General features: G+C 42.6%; 2 protein-coding genes and 1 long non-coding RNA gene across 3 annotated transcripts in view; 2 read left to right on the forward strand and 1 right to left on the reverse strand.

Moving 5' to 3' along the window:
• LOC120315922 (zinc finger protein 135-like) overlaps positions 1-17,946 on the forward strand; it is a 40,004-nt gene extending 22,058 nt beyond the window's left edge. Inside the window, exons 9-12 of the mRNA XM_039360964.1 lie at positions 1,412-1,502; positions 1,599-1,658; positions 16,074-16,952; positions 17,788-17,946. Of these exons, the coding sequence (XP_039216898.1) occupies positions 1,412-1,502; positions 1,599-1,658; positions 16,074-16,952; positions 17,788-17,818 (1,061 nt within the window). The 3' untranslated portion in view covers positions 17,819-17,946. The remainder of the gene's footprint in view (positions 1-1,411; positions 1,503-1,598; positions 1,659-16,073; positions 16,953-17,787) is intronic.
• On the reverse strand, positions 811-5,739 carry LOC120315958 (zinc finger protein 501-like). Its single transcript, XM_039361038.1, has 2 exons — positions 5,334-5,739; positions 811-2,032 (listed from the first exon to the last, which is right to left on the reverse strand). The coding sequence occupies exon 2, from the start codon at positions 2,022-2,024 to the stop codon at positions 870-872; it is 1,155 nt and encodes a 384-aa protein (XP_039216972.1). The 5' UTR covers positions 2,025-2,032; positions 5,334-5,739; the 3' UTR covers positions 811-869.
• LOC120315978 lies at positions 7,555-11,442 on the forward strand. Its single transcript, XR_005558834.1, has 3 exons — positions 7,555-7,656; positions 9,828-9,952; positions 11,388-11,442. It is a non-coding gene; the product is annotated as an uncharacterized LOC120315978 (long non-coding RNA).
• Positions 17,947-18,299: the final 353 nt, after the last annotated feature.

The raw sequence follows: 18,299 nt of genomic DNA on the forward strand, positions 1-18,299 counted from the left end.
ACTATGCCTCATGACTGGCATTTCTTGATGACTATCCTAAACAACTGGAATCCCCCAGATGTGTGACTTTGAAAAAGCCCCTTTCCCACTGTTACCGTATCTTTTCGTACGTTCGGCTGCCACAATACGTTAAAAATTAGGATTTTGCAATAGCAAGTAAGCAAGTAAAAGTATGCAAATATATTTTGTGTTACATTATTCTGGGGAGATGCAAGAAAAGATGCAAGTTTCCTTGTTGCAGAATTTGAACTTAATACATTTTCTTCACCCCACTCTTAAAAGAGAAAAATTTTAAAAATCAGGGTCCTTTTAATAATGAAATCCTTTCATACAAGACATGGAATACAGGTAGTCCTTGACTTAAAACCATTCATTTATTGCCCAAAGTTCAACAGCACTGAAAAAAGTGACTTATGACTACTTTTTATACTATCAACTGTTGCAACTTTTTCGCGGTCACATGATCAAAATTGGATGCTTGTATTTATGACGGTCGCAATATCCCAGGGATCACCTTTGGTGATCTTCTGACAAGCAAAGACAATGGGGAAGCCAGATTCACTTAACAACCAGGTTACCAACTTCACAACTGCAGTGATTTACTAAGAATTGTGGCATGAGAGGTCATAAAATGGGACAAAATTCACTTAACAACTGTCTTGCTTAGCAATGGAAAATTTGGGCTCAATGGTGGTCGTAAGCCGAGGACTACTTCTACATTCTTTGCTATGTCTGTTTTTACCTTGGCTTTCCTTACTGCAAACATTTGGACTTTCTAGCAAGATTTCCAGAATAAGCCCTATATTTATCTTTTTTTTTTTTTTTTAAGCATCTTGAGTAGCTACTCAGAATCCCACCCACTACATTTCCTACTGAGAATAGTTTAAGGCTGTCTCTCTTTCGTGGATTTTCCGATGCTTGGTAAGATTTGAACTTACACTAAAATTTCTACCACACTCTGGGCACGTGTAAGGTTTCTCTCCCGAGTGTACTCTGTGATGAGTGATCAGATGTGAATTGTTACGGAAAGTCTTCCCGCACTCAAGACACGTGTAAGGTTTCTCTCCTGTGTGAAGTCTCTGATGACCCACCAGGACTGAACTGTAAGAAAAGCTCTTCCCACATTCGGGGCATGTGTAGGGTTTTTCTCCTGTGTGGATCCTCTGATGCGTCACCAGGTGGGAGTTTGTATTGAATTTCTTGCCGCAGGTGTTGCACTGATAGGGTTTTTCCCCAGTGTGAATTCTCTGGTGTATGATGAGGTCTGCACTGCGGCAGAAGTTTTTGCCACACTCCAGACACAGGTAGGGCTTCTCGGTCATATGGATTCTCTGATGACTCAGAAGACCAGACTTCACGCTAAAAGTTTCAGGGCAGTCGGAGCACTTGTAGGGTTTTTCCCCGGTGTGAGTCCGGAGGTGCATGACCAGGGTGGAGCGTCTTCCAAAGCTCTTCCAGCAGTCCTGGCACTTGAAAGGTTTCTCGCCGGTGTGGGTCCTCTGGTGAGTCACCAGGGTTGAACTCCGACTGAAGCTGTTCCCACAGTCAAAGCATTTGTAGGGTCGTTCTCCTGTGTGAGTCCTCTGGTGCATGATCAGGTTGGAGCTGCGGCTGAAGGTTTTCCCACAGTCGGAACACTTGAAAGGGGGTTCCTGGGAGTGAGTCCTCTGGTGCCTGTTGAAGTTCAAGATCTGATTAAAGCTCCTCCCACAGTGAGGACAATAGTAGGGCTTTTCTCTGGTGTGGCTCTTCTGATGGGCAATGAGGTGGGTGCTCTGGACGAATCCTTTCCCACACTTGGTGCAGGTGAAGGGCCTGTCTCCCGAGTGGAGTTTCTGGTGTCGGACAAGATCTGAGCGGCGGCAAAAATTCTTTCCACAGATGGAACAGTTGTGCTTCTTCTGGACCACATGTTCCTCAGATGTGTTCTGCATTTCTCTAAAGTCATTCAAGTGGGGATTGTGCTGCGGTATCTTCTCCTCTTCTTCCTGTTTAAAGGTCTTCTTGATCTCCTGGGTCAACATTTTAACAGCTGAAGATAAAATAGATGAAAGATGTTATTCTGTGCTAGGAACCACCACAGTGTGATCTTTCCAATCCCACATTTTCTGATTTCAAAAGATCTCGAGCATATTTATGCTTTTACAACTCTGGAGACTCGTTCTTATCAGACACATACGTTGTTTAGGTGACATGGAATGTGGCCATAGTAGCAAATGACAATTATTCTCTAATTTAACATACATGAAAGTCAAGGTGGATTTCAGCTGTTGGAAATGCAAGAGAGCAGAAATCTGTAAGACTTAGAAGAAGGGGCCCATAGGAACTGGTTTATAGATTGGGAATATAGGTAGTCTTCGCATTATAACCATAATGGAGTCTATCCATTACAGTTGTAAATCATATCAGTTGTAAAATGGAACGGTCATGTTACTGACCAAATTTTATACTGTTTTTTGTGGCACTTTTTAAGCAAACTCATTGTTCACTAGGGCTCACTTTTGCCAAAATTGAAGTAAGCATCAATTTTCAGCAAAACCATCATAAAACATGGTCACAAGACCACAGGATGCTGCAAACATCCATAGATAGAGCCAGGTTGCCAAGCACCCAAGATGCAGTTGTGACTGTGCCAGGGAGGCAACCATTTGAACTTCGTACCCATGTCATTAAGTCCCCTTTTCCAGATAGGTAATCATTTTGAAGGGTTGCTATGTGACTGGTCATAACTTGAGAACTACCTGTACTAAGGTATCAGCTATGACAGGAATGCTTCTATTCAACCTATAGATAGTGCTGTAATTGCATATATCTTGGCTAGATTATTGTAATTATTGTTTTGTGCCACCCTGGAAAACACTTAGAAAGTTTTATTAAACTCTTGAATAGGATAAAGTACTGGTTTCATATAACTGTTTTACTGTAACAGTTTTAATGACTGCCAGTTTGTTTGTGAGTGTTGTCAAGCTACAGCAGGGGTGTCAAACTCACAACGTCACATGACGTGTCGTGATGTATCACAACTTTTGTTCCATTGCCAGCAATGGGGTGGGCTCGGTTTCGGCATGACACATCCGACCTAGAGGCCAGCAGTTTGACACCCCTGAATTACAGAAGTGGTATTAATACCCACATGAATCTGACTGTCTTTAAGACCGTCCATTGTGTCCTAATGTCAAAAGGGGCTTTCTCTGTGACAGCAATCAATCTGCAGAATTCTCTATCTCAAGACATCACATGATTTATTCTCTGCTTGCATGTTACCAGTAACCCAAAATGTTTTATTTAAATAACTTGTTGACACTTTTGTTGACACTTTACTGCCTGTTGGCCAATTTAATTTACTGCCCGTTGGTCTTGTCTATTTGTAGTGTTTTGATGCTCCTGTTGTTGTCATGAAAGGCTACAGTATTGCTCCCTTTATTCCAGTGGTTCTCAACCTGTGGGTCGGGACCCCATTTGGGGTCGAACGACCATTTCATGGGGGTCACCAAACAACGCAGTCTGCCATTTTTTTCCCTCTTTTCCTTAGCTGTGCTACTCCCTTTTATTCTACTGGCTTTTGAAAGCCAATAGAATAGACTCTCTTGAATAGAGTCTAATTCTATTGGCTTTCAAAAGCCAATAGGAATTGTCCAGGCTGTCTCTGCCCTGCTGAGCCCACCAAAAGTCCCATTCTGCAAATGGTGCTGCACCAGTTGAGTAGTCCTCGACTTACGACCAGTTGGGGGTCGCGGCATTAAAAAGGTTGAGAACCACTGCTTTATTCCAATCTGCAAGTTACTGTAACAATTGGTTTTTGAAAGGACAAATGTGCAACAGGCTTTCATCCACAGTTGATATCAACTCTGGCATAATGCTGTAGAACTTTTGTCACTATTGCATTCATGTGGCTTAATTGATGGCTGGACTGAGCCTATCTCCAGGTTTCCAACCTACACATGAAACAGCTGACATTATCTTGCTAATGATACCTGCTTAATTGAAACATATCTAGGCTGTGGACCAGGCCCAATGAAATAGTTTAGAAATTTTATATCACTTTCTTCCAAATAAGAAACTGGTGGGTCATTATAATAAATTAATTTAGCACTGGGGCTTTTTATGAAACTCTGGCCTCAACACTGGGCAGTATGTTACTTAAACATGTTAGTCAACTGGACCTATTTTCATCTAATCACACTAAACCAAAATGGGGTTGGAAGATATCTTGTACCCAAACCTTTCATAATCTCTGACACTCTTTTCTGCGCTCTTTCCAATTCCTCAATTTCTTTGTGATTGTAGTAACCAGAATTAGATACAGTATTCTAGTCTAACCAATGTAGAATAGATCAGAGCTAACCTTTCCCTTGATCTCAACACTGTATCTCGCTTGCTGCAGTCTAAGACTGCATCAGCTCTTTTGGCAGCTTCATCACCTTGCTGGCTATGTCTAATCTGTGATCAATGCCCAGATCCTTCTCTTAAGTACTACTGCCAAGCCAGGTGCCACTTATCTTGTACTTGGGGATCTGGTTTTCCTACCTAATGCAAAACTCTACATTTCTTCCCACTTAAACTGTTCATGTTTCTCAGATGCTATTGAGCACTCAGTCTGTCTTTTGCGGTATTAACTATCCTTTGCAGCTTTGTGTCATTGCAAATGGAATGAGCATCGCTTCTAAACCCTTGTCTAAATGATTTATGAAATGTGGATGAGCTCCAGGCATGCAGCCTGAGGTATTCTACCATTGACTTCTTTGTGACATAGTACACTGTGGCAATCCAACCACTGCACTTTTTCAATCATGATTTATATTTTATTTAATTTATATTCCACTTTTATTATTTTCAGCATACTTAATATTCCTTCCTCCTCCTTATATTTTCCCCACAACAACAATCCTGTGAGGTGAGTTGGGCTGGGAATGTGACCGATCCAAGGTCAGCCAGGCTTTCATGCCTAAAATCAAGCTCACAATTCCTAGCCTGGTGCCTTAACCTCTAGACCAAAGTGGTTCTGGTCTCAAACTCAAACACTGTCCAACAAATCACGGCTTAGGGAGATCAACCTCCTGAAGAGGGCAGAGGGTCAGACTCGCTTTAGACAGGGCTGTAAAGCACTATGAAGGGATATATATAAGTCTAAGTGCTATTGCTATCTTTAAAATCCCTCCCAATCCTTACATTCAATGATTCTCGGAAACGCGCAATCCCAGAATGTTGATTGCCTCTCTCTCTATCCAGCCCAGATCAGATTGGGAAAGGGGTATAAGTTTATTTATAATTCTCCCTCGGCTTTCTCCCCATTTCCTGATAAAACCCCATTTCCTGCCCAGCTGATTCCTTACCTTTTAATCGCTTTGGGTGTTCGACAGCCGCAGTCCGTCTACACAACGGCGCAGGAAGAATGTAATGGCTGCCGCGGCCCGCGGCCAGGTTTTCACTCCGGTCGGGGGAGGCGACGCCGCGGGACTCCGAACCGGCCTGCTCGGCTGGGGCGTAGGACTGCAGCAGTTGCCGCGTACCTCCCTCCGAGGTTTCCGTACAGCGTTCCAAAATTCTTGCCCGAAAAGCTCAGCCGCCGATCCTTTGGGAACACAGCGAAGGAAGGGGCGCCTGGCCTCCCTTCGCCTCTTTCTCGGTAGAACCCGAGCCCTCTGCTGGCCGCTGCCCGTCTGCACAATTTGACACTCATGGCTGAGCTTCCAGATCCAGGGGGCGAGTCCGTTCCGCTAATGCAGGGGGTAGGCAACCTCGGCTCTTTTATGACTCATGGACTTCAACTCCCAGAATTTTGGGAGTTGAAGTCCATGAGTCATAAAAGAGCCGAGGTGGCCTACCCCTGCGCTAATGGAAAGACAGGCCCGTTTAATTGTCGGACGGATGCAGAAAGACGCCTGCTCTAATGCGGCACGGAGCGTGTGAAGCGCAGCTCGACGCTTGTACGATCTGCAGCGACAAAGCTTCAAATGCCCAACCTCATTCCCACCATCTAAAATCGCAAGGTCTTTTGATGCCCGAAGTTTGATTTATTTTTATTTTTCGGGAATTGTTTTACACTTCTCAATCGTACCTGCAGACTTTTGATCATCCAAGTACTAATCAGATTTGACCATAATTAAACCTTATCAAGAGCAGCCAAAATTGACCAGAGGCTAACAAGCGTTTCAGCTTGTAGGGATAAAATCCTTAGCCTCCCAGAAAGTTTCCATGAGACCAGGTGTACTTTTGACCCTGTATACCATACTGCACCAGTTACCTATCTCCAAAAGAGTTTTAAACTAGAAATTTCTTCTTTTCCAACAGAATAAGCAATGCTTCTTTTTCATAGTTTTATTTTTAAATCCTAACTTTCTAGCAAAAAAATTTCAAGGCCTTTTATAATTTGGTTCAAAACTATAGAGCATTATTAAATCTGTATTAATTAAAAGACACCAATACAGAAAAATGCAAGAGCCCTGTCAGACCAGAGACTAACATCCAAAGGATATTCTTTCCCATCCTAGCCAAAAAAATGTTTCTGTGAAGCTCAGTGTGCTTTTGCACACTCATCTCCTCTACAACTGATATTCAAATAGCCCTTTCTTCCACAAACTTGTCTAATTCCCAGCTAAAGCTGTATGAATGAGGGACTGTATCACCACATGCCTTTGTTATGTTTTGTGAGAAATATTTCTCTTTGCCTGCATTATCATGCGAGGTTAAATGTCTGCAAGTTATACATTTGTACAGGGAAAAAGAAAAAATGATGTGTTTGCTTTCTCCAACCCATGAATCATTGGGCATGCATTCACATTTGTTTTGTTTTTTTCAAACTGAAAACTTTGCCTGCCTTCTTTTGCACTAAGGACCCCTTTCAAGATTTAGCAGTAGTGTGTTATGGGTCTGTATAACTGTGTTAAGGATATGATGGCATAGTTTCATTTTTCAAATCCTTTCCTAAGGATGTTTAGCAGAATTCATCTTTTGCACACCATCAATATTGCAGTTACATCTTAAATGGACTCCAGAAGATGGTAGGGGACAAGAAGACCTGGAGGAACGTTGTCCATGGGGTCACGATGGGTCAGACAAAACTTCACAACTAACAACAAAAGAATCTTTTTCCTGCCCAATCATGGACATCCTAGAGCTATCGCTGTTTAAGTGAAGTTTGGGATTTGGGGACAAGGATAGGTTGCTCTATATTAATATCCTTAATCACCATAAACTGCAATTGCCAGTTACTTTCCATCATAGATTAGTAAGACTCGTTTGAACCTTTTCCCGATTCCTATTAGTTACACTTAGTTAAGAAATGGGCCCTCAAACAAATTTTCAGCTACTCTTAAAGAGTTTCTGATTTTATCCGCAAACTTTTCCGCTGTCAATCCTAAAAATAGCGCTGTTTGGGGAACCGTGCTGGTGCCAAGATGCCCATTAGCACGGAATTTACCAAGCTTTTAGCCCATCATAGAGATTCGCAATAAGCCTCTCTCGTCCCTTGCTTTCCATCGGGATAGGATGCGTTGAAGCCAGCAGAGAGCAGTGTGAGGTCGCACAGAGGAGCAAAACGTATTCCGCTTCCGGAGAATTTGCACGGGCGGCGTTTCTTCGCGCGCCTTCCGCGGGGAAGGGAATTCTCGCGCGAGGCTCGCCGCCCTTCTTCTGACGTCTCACTGCTTGCAGCTGGTAAGAGTAGATCGAAATAGATCGAATAGGGCGAAAGGAGATTCGCTCGAGGGAGCCGCGTTCCCAAACACGAGGCTTTCTAAGAACAAGAAGGCGCTAAGGAATGTGTGGGTCAGTGCAATCGAGCCCGTTGGCGGACAAATGGGGAGGTTGAAAGAAACAGAGCGGCTTGAAATAACTTTCCACCCATCCTGCATCCCGAGGAACAGTTTCCTCCAAACTGATGCCGTCAAAATGCACTGGATTTATATTGTTTAATCACCCAGCTGGGAAAATCTGCCTTAGATGTTACAAAAAACCTTTAGCGATCTGGAGATAGGGCCCTCCAGTCAGTGCGCTTCGCCTGAAAGCTAAATTATACTGTTAAGTGTTTTAGGGACGAGGTGATACAGCATGTGTAACGCGGTGAAGTAAAAGATCTGGCCAATGCATTTGCCCAATTTATTAAACTTTATTGTATTAACCAAGGTTACTTCACAGTTAGGTGTTAGTGGCACCCAGCTGACTGGGGCTGATGTCTGAATGGGTGGGGAACTCTTAGGGAATTCCCAGATTAGTTGGCTAGTTGTGAAAGTTGAAAAAAAAAATGAAGAAAGTGAAGTTCACTGTCAACAGCATTGTCAAGACAGTTGTGTGGAAGAGATCACCAGGGGTCAAGTTTGATTGGAGGAGATTTATTGTACCAACCCAATCCATTTGTTTAATTCATTTTGTATTTTGTAAATCCAGAAAATGGGTTAATTCAATAACCGAGTTAGTAGGTTGTGTCAACATAGCCACTAAGTCCCATGCATGCTGTTGATGCCACATTCGTATGACTTGGCAGAATGGGGTTAAGCCCAACTGGGAAGCTTTATCCTAGGAATGGGATTAAATATGTACAACTCTGCTCATAAGGCAGCCCGCTTTTGAAGTTGGTAGAGCCTCAATGAGTCCTCGACTTATGACTATTCATTTAATGACAGTTTGAAATTACAATGGCACCGAAAAAAGTGACTTACAATCAGTCCTCACACTCACAATGTATGACAGGTTGTAGTGCCCTGGGGTCATGCGACCGCCATTTTTGACCCTCCCAGCCAGCTTCCAACAAGCAAAATCAATGTGGGAGGCTGGAGCCACTGAATGACGATATGATTCACTTAACAACTGCCGTAATTCACTGAACAGTGGCAAAAAGGTCATAAAATAAGGTGTGACTCGTTTAACAACTGCCTTGCCTAACAACAGAAATGCTGATTTCAATTACAGATAGTCCTTGACTTACAACAGTTCATTTAGTGAACGTTCAAAGTTACAATGGCACAGAAAAAAGCGACTTATGACTATTTTTCACACTTATGATCGTGGCAGCATCCCCATAGTTCAGGGGTCTTCAAACTTGGCCCTTTTATGACTTGTGGACTTCAATTCCCAGAATTCCTCACCCAGGCACGCTGGCTGAGGAATTCTGGGAGTTGAAGTCCACAAGTCATAAAAGGGCCAAGTTTGAAGACTGCTGGCTGAGGAATTCTGGGAATTGAAGTCCACAAGTCATAAAAGGGCCAAGTTTGAAGACCCCTGCCATAGTCCCATGATTTACATTTGGATGTTTGACAGCTGGTTCATATTTATGACGGTTGCAGTGTCCCTGGTCATGCGATCACCTTTTGCGATCTTCTGGCAAGCAAAGTCAATGAGGAAGCCAGATTCACTTAACAGCCGTGTTACTAATTTAACAACTTCAGTGATTCTCTTAACAAATGTGGCAAGAAAAGTCATAAAATGGGGCAAAACTCACTTAACAAATTTCTCACTTAACAACATAAATTTTGAGCTCAATTGTGATCGTAAGTTGAGGACTACTTTAATAATCAATAGAGGCCAACTGTAAGGGTACCCTTAGCAGAGGCTTTTCCCTCCACACAGAATTAGGGGTAGAGAAGATTGATCCACCAAAAAGCATACAGACAAAAGTTAATATATGCATATTTACATGTACGGGCTGCACTTATACAAACATAAAAGAGATGACAAGCCCCACAAAAGATATGGGGTTGATTAATTTGTTATAACATGGATGTTAGAATGATTCTAACTTCCTTTAAATTCTTTGTTGGAATGCTTGCCCGTGATTAAAAAAAACCCCTAAATTATCCTCACATTTCTCCACTGTGCTTGCCTTATACTAGGACAGAAATCTTACTCTGAAGAGTCTTCAGAAATTGTGATTCTCCCATTATTTATTCTGCATTCAGAATTGCAGGACAGAATTCTATAAACCAGTCCCACATACTTTTCACAACCAGCATGTAAGGTAAGTCTCTAATTAGGACTACCAATATAATTATGCATTAGTTAATACATGTGGTGGTCTCCCATGGAGAATGAGACACGCAGACAGGTATCTCGGGATGAGAGCCCAGAGCTGACTCCAGCACCCTCTTTTATTGTTACTAAGGTTTTTACATCACACAGCATAATCAAAAGACGTATATAGGGGTGGTTACAATGTATCAAATAACAGACACTCTCCAGATACAAGGCTACTGCAGGTGTTCTTATCAGAGTCTGTCCAAAAGGCTGATGAATGTATCCTGTGTCTGAAACAGTTATCTCAGGCCCTTGTGGGAGATGCCCATGGATAGATGCCCATGGACATTTGTGCAATTAGTCCCACATCTCCTGCTTTTCTGTTTTTTCAATGTTACTCACTTCCAGTTCCAGAAGGGATCTTGATTCACTGATTAAGGCGTCCTTCCTAGTGGAGGGCGTAACATTTTTGCACATTTGCAGGAGGGAGGGAATACATTGAATGCAACAACATAGCAATACAAATAATATCAAAATGGTTACTATAATAGAAATCAAAGATCGTAGCCAGGATCCATCCGGTAGCCAGGACCAAAGGGCACCCCAAATATCCACGGTGCCTGATCCATCACTGCGTAAGGGATTATTCTGGAGCATAGATTCCATTTTCTTTGCTGTAGCAGAAATATTAGGTTGAAAATCATGTATATACATACAACAATGAGAATGAATTAAAGCACATACACCGCCTTTTGCTGCTAAAATAATATCTAAAGCATACCGATTTTGCAAAACTACTTCCCTTATTTCCCCCATTTCTTGATTAATCATTTTAATGCTGTTAATTGTTTCATTAAACATATGAACAGTCCAATTGTTAAGCAAATGAAGGTCTCTATAGTTCATGGCAACTCCTAGATTGGGTAGAATCCCTCTGCTGATTTGAGTCTCTAAACTACCACTCAATGTTAGGGGTGGATCCGAGGAACCAGTATCACGTTTGTTCCGCAGGCGTCCATCAGGGAGATGAGGCAAAGCATATACAGCAGGAGTCAAAAGGCCCAATGTACAGGTGCCTTTCCAATCCTTAGGCACCTGGCGATAGGCTCTACGGCCACATAGTAGCCACATATCGGGTAACTCATAATAACCCTGGTGAGACTCATTAGCAAATGTTATTATGGATTCCATGTCAAGGCAAGCCATGTAGGTACTGATGTTTGTCCATTGATTGCTTTGATAAGTGTCATTTACCTTAGTAAGGTTGCTTTTGATGGATTTACATTTCTTTGCTGAATTCCATATAATAACTTGTTGACAATTACTATAAGTTCCCAAATAAATGGCAGTACGGAATAGTCCTGTGCTATAAAAACAAAATCTGGCAGGTTCCATTATACGAGCACCCACAGCATATGTCATATTCAATGTCTCTGTAGTTATGCTCCACAGCTGCTTCCATCCTGTTTCATTGAACGGGATGGCATGGAAAATAAGGCCACCACGACTGTCACCAGGAATTTGCATGCAGATCCAACAGTTCGTGACGTTAAGTGTAAGAGCAGTGCGCCTGGCATCCCGTACAAAAGCATTAAAAGCCCACAGTCCCTGATCCTCATATGCCTGGCTGAGGTGGTGTACGTTGAGCCATATAAGGACGAACACAACGAGCTGGAGTCCAAATGATCTCGCCATGGTCGTCTATTGGAGCATAGCCTCGACCCCAAGTAATGAGGGAGGCAGGCCCTTTCCAGGTGGGATCAGGCAAACGTCGATAGTATACCTGGGGGCGTGAAGAATCTGTGGGAGAAGCAGAAAAATGCCTGCTTGCGGCAGTTGAGCCAGGGGTGCCAGAAACATTCAAAAAGTTTAAGGTAAAAAGTACAAGATTAAGAGTGTTTTGTATCCCAGGCAAGCCGGGGGTATTTTCCCCTTTCTTTTTTGCATGCATATCTAGAGCCCTTTTTACGGTCTGATTGGCTCGTTCCACGATCGCTTGACTAGTGGAGTTATATGGAATGCCAAATTTATGAATAATAGACCAGCGAGAGCAAAACTGCGCAAAGGAGGTGCTGGTATAAGCAGGAGAGTTATCAGTCTTAAGTTCTTTTGGATTGCCCAGGGTAGAAAAAGTACGAATACAATGATTAATAACATGTTTAGCAGACTCACCCCTTTGAGGGGTGGCCATAATAAAACCTGAATAGGTGTCAATGGAAACATGCAAATATTTCCAAGGGGCAAATGGTAAATATTGCGTAACATCCATTTGCCAAAGTTGACAGCTCTGCGTCCCTCTTGGGTTGACCCCTTGAGGAACAGAGTGTGCTTGGAGGCTGCAGGTGGGACATTGTTGTATGATAGCCGCAGCCTCCGTAGCTGTTAAAGAAAATTGTTTCATTAAAGCCTTCTTATTTTGATGAAAATATGAATGGCTGTCCCATGGAGTTATGGGAGATAAAACAAGGACGGAAACGTCCTGGTGAGTGGAGGCGGCCGAAGCGGCAGCATCCGCCTTGGCATTGCCTTCGGAGATAATACCAGGGAAAGGTTGGTGACTTCTAATATGAGCAGGAAAAAAACAAGTAGAGCGGGAATGAAGAAGGGATTGAAGTGTGAGAAATAGACTGAGGAGAGAGTCATCCAATGAGGGTGACACATATGAATCAGATAAAGAGGTGAGAACTTTATATACATAAAGACTATCTAAAATAAGATTAAAAGGTTCAGAAGAAAAAGTTTGTAAGGCCAATATTGTAGCAGCAAGTTCAGCACGCTGAGCAGAAGTTTGAGGAGGAGTAATTTTTGTGTGCCATTGTTCACCCTCCTTCCATACACATGAACCATAAGTCTTGCTACCATCAACATACAGGGTGACAGCATTAGGAATGGGAAAGGAGGAAATGGGAGAATGCAGAGAAATTGAAACATTATTAAGGAGTTGGAAGCGAGGGTCAGAGGGAATATGACAGGAAACAGATCCTGCCCAGTCAGCAAGAGAAAGTTGCAATACTCTGAAGAGTATAATTGAAGCAAGTGCCTTGGGGTTGATTCCCCTTTTGGATTGCAGCTGCAAGAGTGTCCATTTGAAAAGCATTGGTTCCCACAATGCGACAGGCTTTAAGAAAGTCTGCCAGAGTGGCCGTGGGACTGGAAACAATTGGTTTAAGAATGGACTGGCAGTCTGCATTTGCATATTCATAAGCCAATTTTATGAGGATTTCATTTGCTGCATCTCTGTTTGAAATTTGATGCTCAATGGCAACTTGCAGGCAATTCACAAAGTCTGCATAGGATTCAGTTGCAGTTTGGTGAATGGCAGAAAAAGATTGAATCGGGGTTCCAGACTCATCAACACGAGCCATGGCAGAAAGAACACAAGCATTAATGATAGGAAATGCAAAGGGAGTAAAAGTTTGAGCTTGAGCATTAAGGGTAGTAAAATTGCCTTCTCCAAAGAGTTGTTCTGCTGTGTATTGTGAACCTGGGTGATTAGCTCTCTTTTGTGCCTCTCTTTTATATTCAGATTCAAAGACTATGTATTGTGTTCCGTTAAGAAGCATGCGGAACAGATCTTTCCAATCTTGAGGCAACATTCGATATGCACTAGCAATTGAATGTATTAGTCCTCTAGTATAGGGACTGGTTATGCCATAATCTTTTGTAGCCTTTTTCAATTCTCTGATCATAGCCAGGGGAAGTGCCTCCCAACCCACTATTAACCCTGTAGCAGTCTGTTGGTAATTAACAGGGAACAACTCTGTCTCGGATAGTTCAGAAACGCTTAAATCACCATTGTTTAAAGCCTTTTGAAATGCACCACGGATGATTCCAGGAGAGAGAGAGAGAGAGGAGAGAGGAGGCAACGTGGCAGGAACAGGAGAGGTTGTTTGCTGTTTATCAGAATCCATAAAATTTGCAGTGGCAGAAGGAGGGTTAAAACCTGCTCCAGGGGGCAAGGGAGTGGCCAACATAACAGACGGATTTTTATACGGTGGAGGATCTAATAAAGGCTGATGAGGCGAGTCAGCATAGGTTTGAATCAAAGTATAGGCAATTTTCCAAAGGCATAAAATCTCTACAGGGGCTTTTGGAGACTGGTGGAGAATAGTACCAACTTTCCTCCATGTATCTACTTTTAAAGATCCAGACTCCGGATAGGATGAGCAGTTAGCCCAAACGTAAGCAAGCAATTTGACAGCCTCAGATTTAGAAAGGTGACGGGTTAATTTCTGTTCCTGATCAGTAAGATATTTTTTCCTGCCAAGTAGCCTCAGCTCTTCCACATGCTGCTTTTGAGCGTGAGACATTCCACCCCCCATACTTACGAAGAGGAGTCAGTTGCCAGCAACTTCGTCGGGTGCACCAAGCCTATTCCAGGCGATAAGTAAAGGGTTGGCAGGGACGTATCCTTCAGTGGATCACGTCGGGGTCACCAGATGTGGTGGTCTCCCATGGAGAATGAGACACGCAGACAGGTATCTCGGGATGAGAGCCCAGAGCTGACTCCAGCACCCTCTTTTATTGTTACTAAGGTTTTTACATCACACAGCATAATCAAAAGACGTATATAGGGGTGGTTACAATGTATCAAATAACAGACACTCTCCAGATACAAGGCTACTGCAGGTGTTCTTATCAGAGTCTGTCCAAAAGGCTGATGAATGTATCCTGTGTCTGAAACAGTTATCTCAGGCCCTTGTGGGAGATGCCCATGGATAGATGCCCATGGACATTTGTGCAATTAGTCCCACAAATACAGTATTCTTTATTACAGCCATGATATGCCCCCAGATGCATTAAAAACATTTCTTCCAATTTCCCTAGAAAATTGTCATTCTAGATGATTCTACAGAGAGAAACACCTGCTAAATAGGATGATGAGCATATTTTATATTCAGGATGTATGATGATGATGATGATGATTTGCAAGATCCCAAGAATGAGGGAGACGAAAACTGACAGTGATTCCCCCTTTCTTTTTTCTCCACTTCAAATCTTTTTCAGGTGGCCAAAAGCCTTAGAGGTCCATTTGAAAAACAATTCTACTTTTGTATGGTCGCAAGTGGTGGGGCTGAGGAGACTCATATGTGTTACAGCTGGGGTTGAAGCAGATCATTTTGCACTGTAACTCTAGCATCAAGTCTCTGCTCTGGAGGATTCATGGTTCTAGAAACAAATGTTAGGAAATATATAGTGGCACATCTGGGAACTTTGTTTCTGTGGGATTGTCACCAATCAAATTTAGCTCTACGGAGGGTGGACAGTGTTGAGATGTAGGTCAGGAGTTCTCCCTCTGGTTGTTTGCTTTTCATTTAGTATAAGATTTTGTTTTTGATCACTTTAAATCTACTCTTAATTCTAGGCAGTTGAGTGAGAGAAAGGTGACAGAACTATGCTAGTAATAGGTTTATAGAAAAAAAATGGAGAGTAATGTTAAAATGTGACCTGGATGCTGAACAGGTAAAATCCAAGATTGGTATCTGGAGATTACATTTCCTGAAATATGTCCCTATAGTCATTAGAAGTTAAGTTTGCTTCAAAGAAAATATTAATCTATATCTCTATACCGGCTTATTCACAATTGGATAGAGCAGAGGTAATCATACCCTAATACAAACTATATATTTTGGATGTAATTCCCTCAGTCCCTTGCTCTTGACCTTGCTGGATGAAACTAACAGGACTAAACCTGATTGCCTGAATATGGGAACTAAGGGAATGTGGCAATGTATTTCAAACTAAATTGACTTTCTGAATCTTTGCCACTAAAGTTCCTTTATCTGAATTCTCTATCTTGGCAGGAGATCACAGAGGAAGGCATGTTTCCATCTTCTCCCTTTCTGGCAATGTCTAAAGGAGCGAGAGAAGATTTAATGACCTTGAATGAAAGCTAATCAAAGAAAGAAATACTTTGGTCATTACTAGCCAAAAACATCATCTTATTATTCTTTGGAAAACAAAGCCATATTTTACTGATTCTTTTTTTTTTTTAATTTCACGCAACTCTTCTGCAAACACTTAATTTTTGTTCCACTTTTTTTTAAAAAAAAAAAAATCCAATGTAGAGGGGAGTGGCTTGTTACCCATTTTTGGTACTTAGAATTCATTAAAGATTGGTGAAGAAATTCACAAGGGATTTCCCCAATGGGAGAAAAACACTTGAGGTGCCCCAGTCTTGGGGAAAACCTTTTGGGCAAGTCAGATCATTCTGAACCTCAGCAAGTCTGCACGAGAGATAATCTGTATAAATGCCTGGAATGTGGGAAATGTTTCACTCACAGTAAGAACTTCAGCACCCATCAAAGGATCCACACCGGCGAAAAACCTTACAAATGCCCTGAATGTGGCAAAAGGTACGGGGCCAGCTCAACTCTGAGTAGACATCGGAAAATCCACATGGAAGAAAAGCCTTACAAATGCCCAGACTGCAACAAAAGTTTCAGTTACAAAGCAGATCTCATCAAGCATCACCGTGTTCACACGGGGGAGAAACCTTATGTGTGTGCCGAGTGTGGGAAAAGTTTTAGTCAAAGCTCCAATTTTGTTACTCACCAGAGAAGCCACACGGGGGAGAAACCTTATGAATGTCCTGACTGTGGAAAAAGTTTTACTGTGAGCTCCAGCCTTATCGAGCACCAGCGGGTCCACACAGCTGAAAAGCCATTCTTGTGCCTGGATTGTGGGAAAAGTTTTAATCGCAGCTCCCATCTCAGTGTGCACCAGAGGATTCACACAGGAGAAAGGCCTTTTCAGTGCCCCGATTGTGGGAAAGGCTTTACCATTCTCTCCACTCTCAGTAAACACCAGAGAATCCACACAGGAGAGAAACCTTATAAGTGCCCCAAATGTGAGCGGAGTTTTCGGGTGAGCTCCATCCTGACTCAACATATTAGGACCCACACGGGAGAGAAGCCGTATGTTTGCTCCGAGTGTGGGAGGAGCTTCAGTCAAAAATCGCCTCTTATTGCTTACCAGAAGCTTCACAGTCGTCAGAAAACCCGGTAGGTGAGGGTGGGTCAAGGACTGGACCAAGTTTTGAGTGACCCTGCTACAGAAAAGGAAGGCTGGGAGAGTTGACCAGTTTTATGGAATGAAATTGGTATCTTAAGCCACCGTAGGCCGTAAGGTTTCCATTTTGCCTCTTCATCTCCCGAACCCCCAGAGCATTCAGAGCAGAGGAGGGTAGGATTGGCCCCATCTCATCACAAAAATAGTTCTCGTGGTCTGATGTAGCCCATGGCTGTACTTTTTGCCTGCAACCCAGTAACCTGCAGGCCAAACTAATCCTTGAAGCCAAGAGTGAGAAGGATTGAAGGCAACAAAATTGCTCATCCAACTCCTACTGGGCTGTAACTTTTGTGGGCGGGGGGGGGGAGAGGGAGAAGGAGAGAAAGGAAGTTGTGGTTCTTAAATTTCCTTAACTTTCCCTTTGGTGATGGCCTCTTTGCCGGACCCATGGGAGACAGGGGATGGATGTTAACTCTGCAGCCAGTGTGCATCTCCCTAGTGTTTCTGAGAATGGAAGATCCTCCACCATCTCCAGACATGTATAGAGTTATAGAGGCCCCAAAGGTTTCTCCAAAGGGTGGAAAGTATCTCCTGGCATTAGATTTCCTCCTCTGAAGGTCAACATACTTTTCTGCTCTTGGAGGTGGTCAGAATTACAACTGGGCCCCCTGGAATCCTCTCTCATTGAACTCCAGAACTTCAAGCTAAGGAATGGTTGATTGTGGTAATAATAGTTTGGGAAATGGAAAATTGTAATCTGCTTTTCTTTTCGTCCTACAGAGAAGTGTTGCTTGGCTAAAAATGGCATCCTTTCTTATTGTTTTTAAGCACATTTATGATCCAGCTGCTGTGTTCTTGACTGAGTCCTTGGGATGTTAGAAATCCAAATCCATTATGCCATGACAACCCATGATGAGTAGGATAGGAAGTAGGAAAAATACACTGTACATAGATTCTGATACTAATAAACATTTTTTTTAAAAAAAAGTTGTCTTCTAGACCAACTCAGAAATTAATTAGTGCCTTTACTGGATAGTTTGTCCAGCAAGATCTATCCCTTTCTCCTTCTCCTCATTCCTTTTGTCTCCTCCTTTCCTAATTCTCTTCCATCGAACAGCAAGAAGTTCTTGCCATACTGTGTTGGATCCTACTCTAAGATTTTCCAGCTTGGTACTCTCAAGTATTTTAGGATACAACTCCCATCATGCAAGGTTGGGAAGGCAGAATGGGAGTCATAATACAGTTTATTTGAAAGAGATCAAGCAAGGAAAAAATTAAATTTAAATGGGTTCACAGATCATTTCTACGTCAAACAGGTGTGGCCAATTAAGCATGTGTGA

The sequence above is a fragment of the Crotalus tigris genome, unplaced genomic scaffold (genome assembly GCF_016545835.1).
Source record: "Crotalus tigris isolate CLP2741 ecotype Arizona unplaced genomic scaffold, ASM1654583v1 scf7180000019189.1338056, whole genome shotgun sequence".
NCBI lineage: Eukaryota > Metazoa > Chordata > Lepidosauria > Squamata > Viperidae > Crotalus > Crotalus tigris.

Coding starts and splice junctions, on each gene's coding strand:
- LOC120315958 (XM_039361038.1), bottom strand. CDS start 2,024: ATGTTGACCCAGGAGATCAAGAAGACCTTTAAACAGGAAGAAGAGGAG.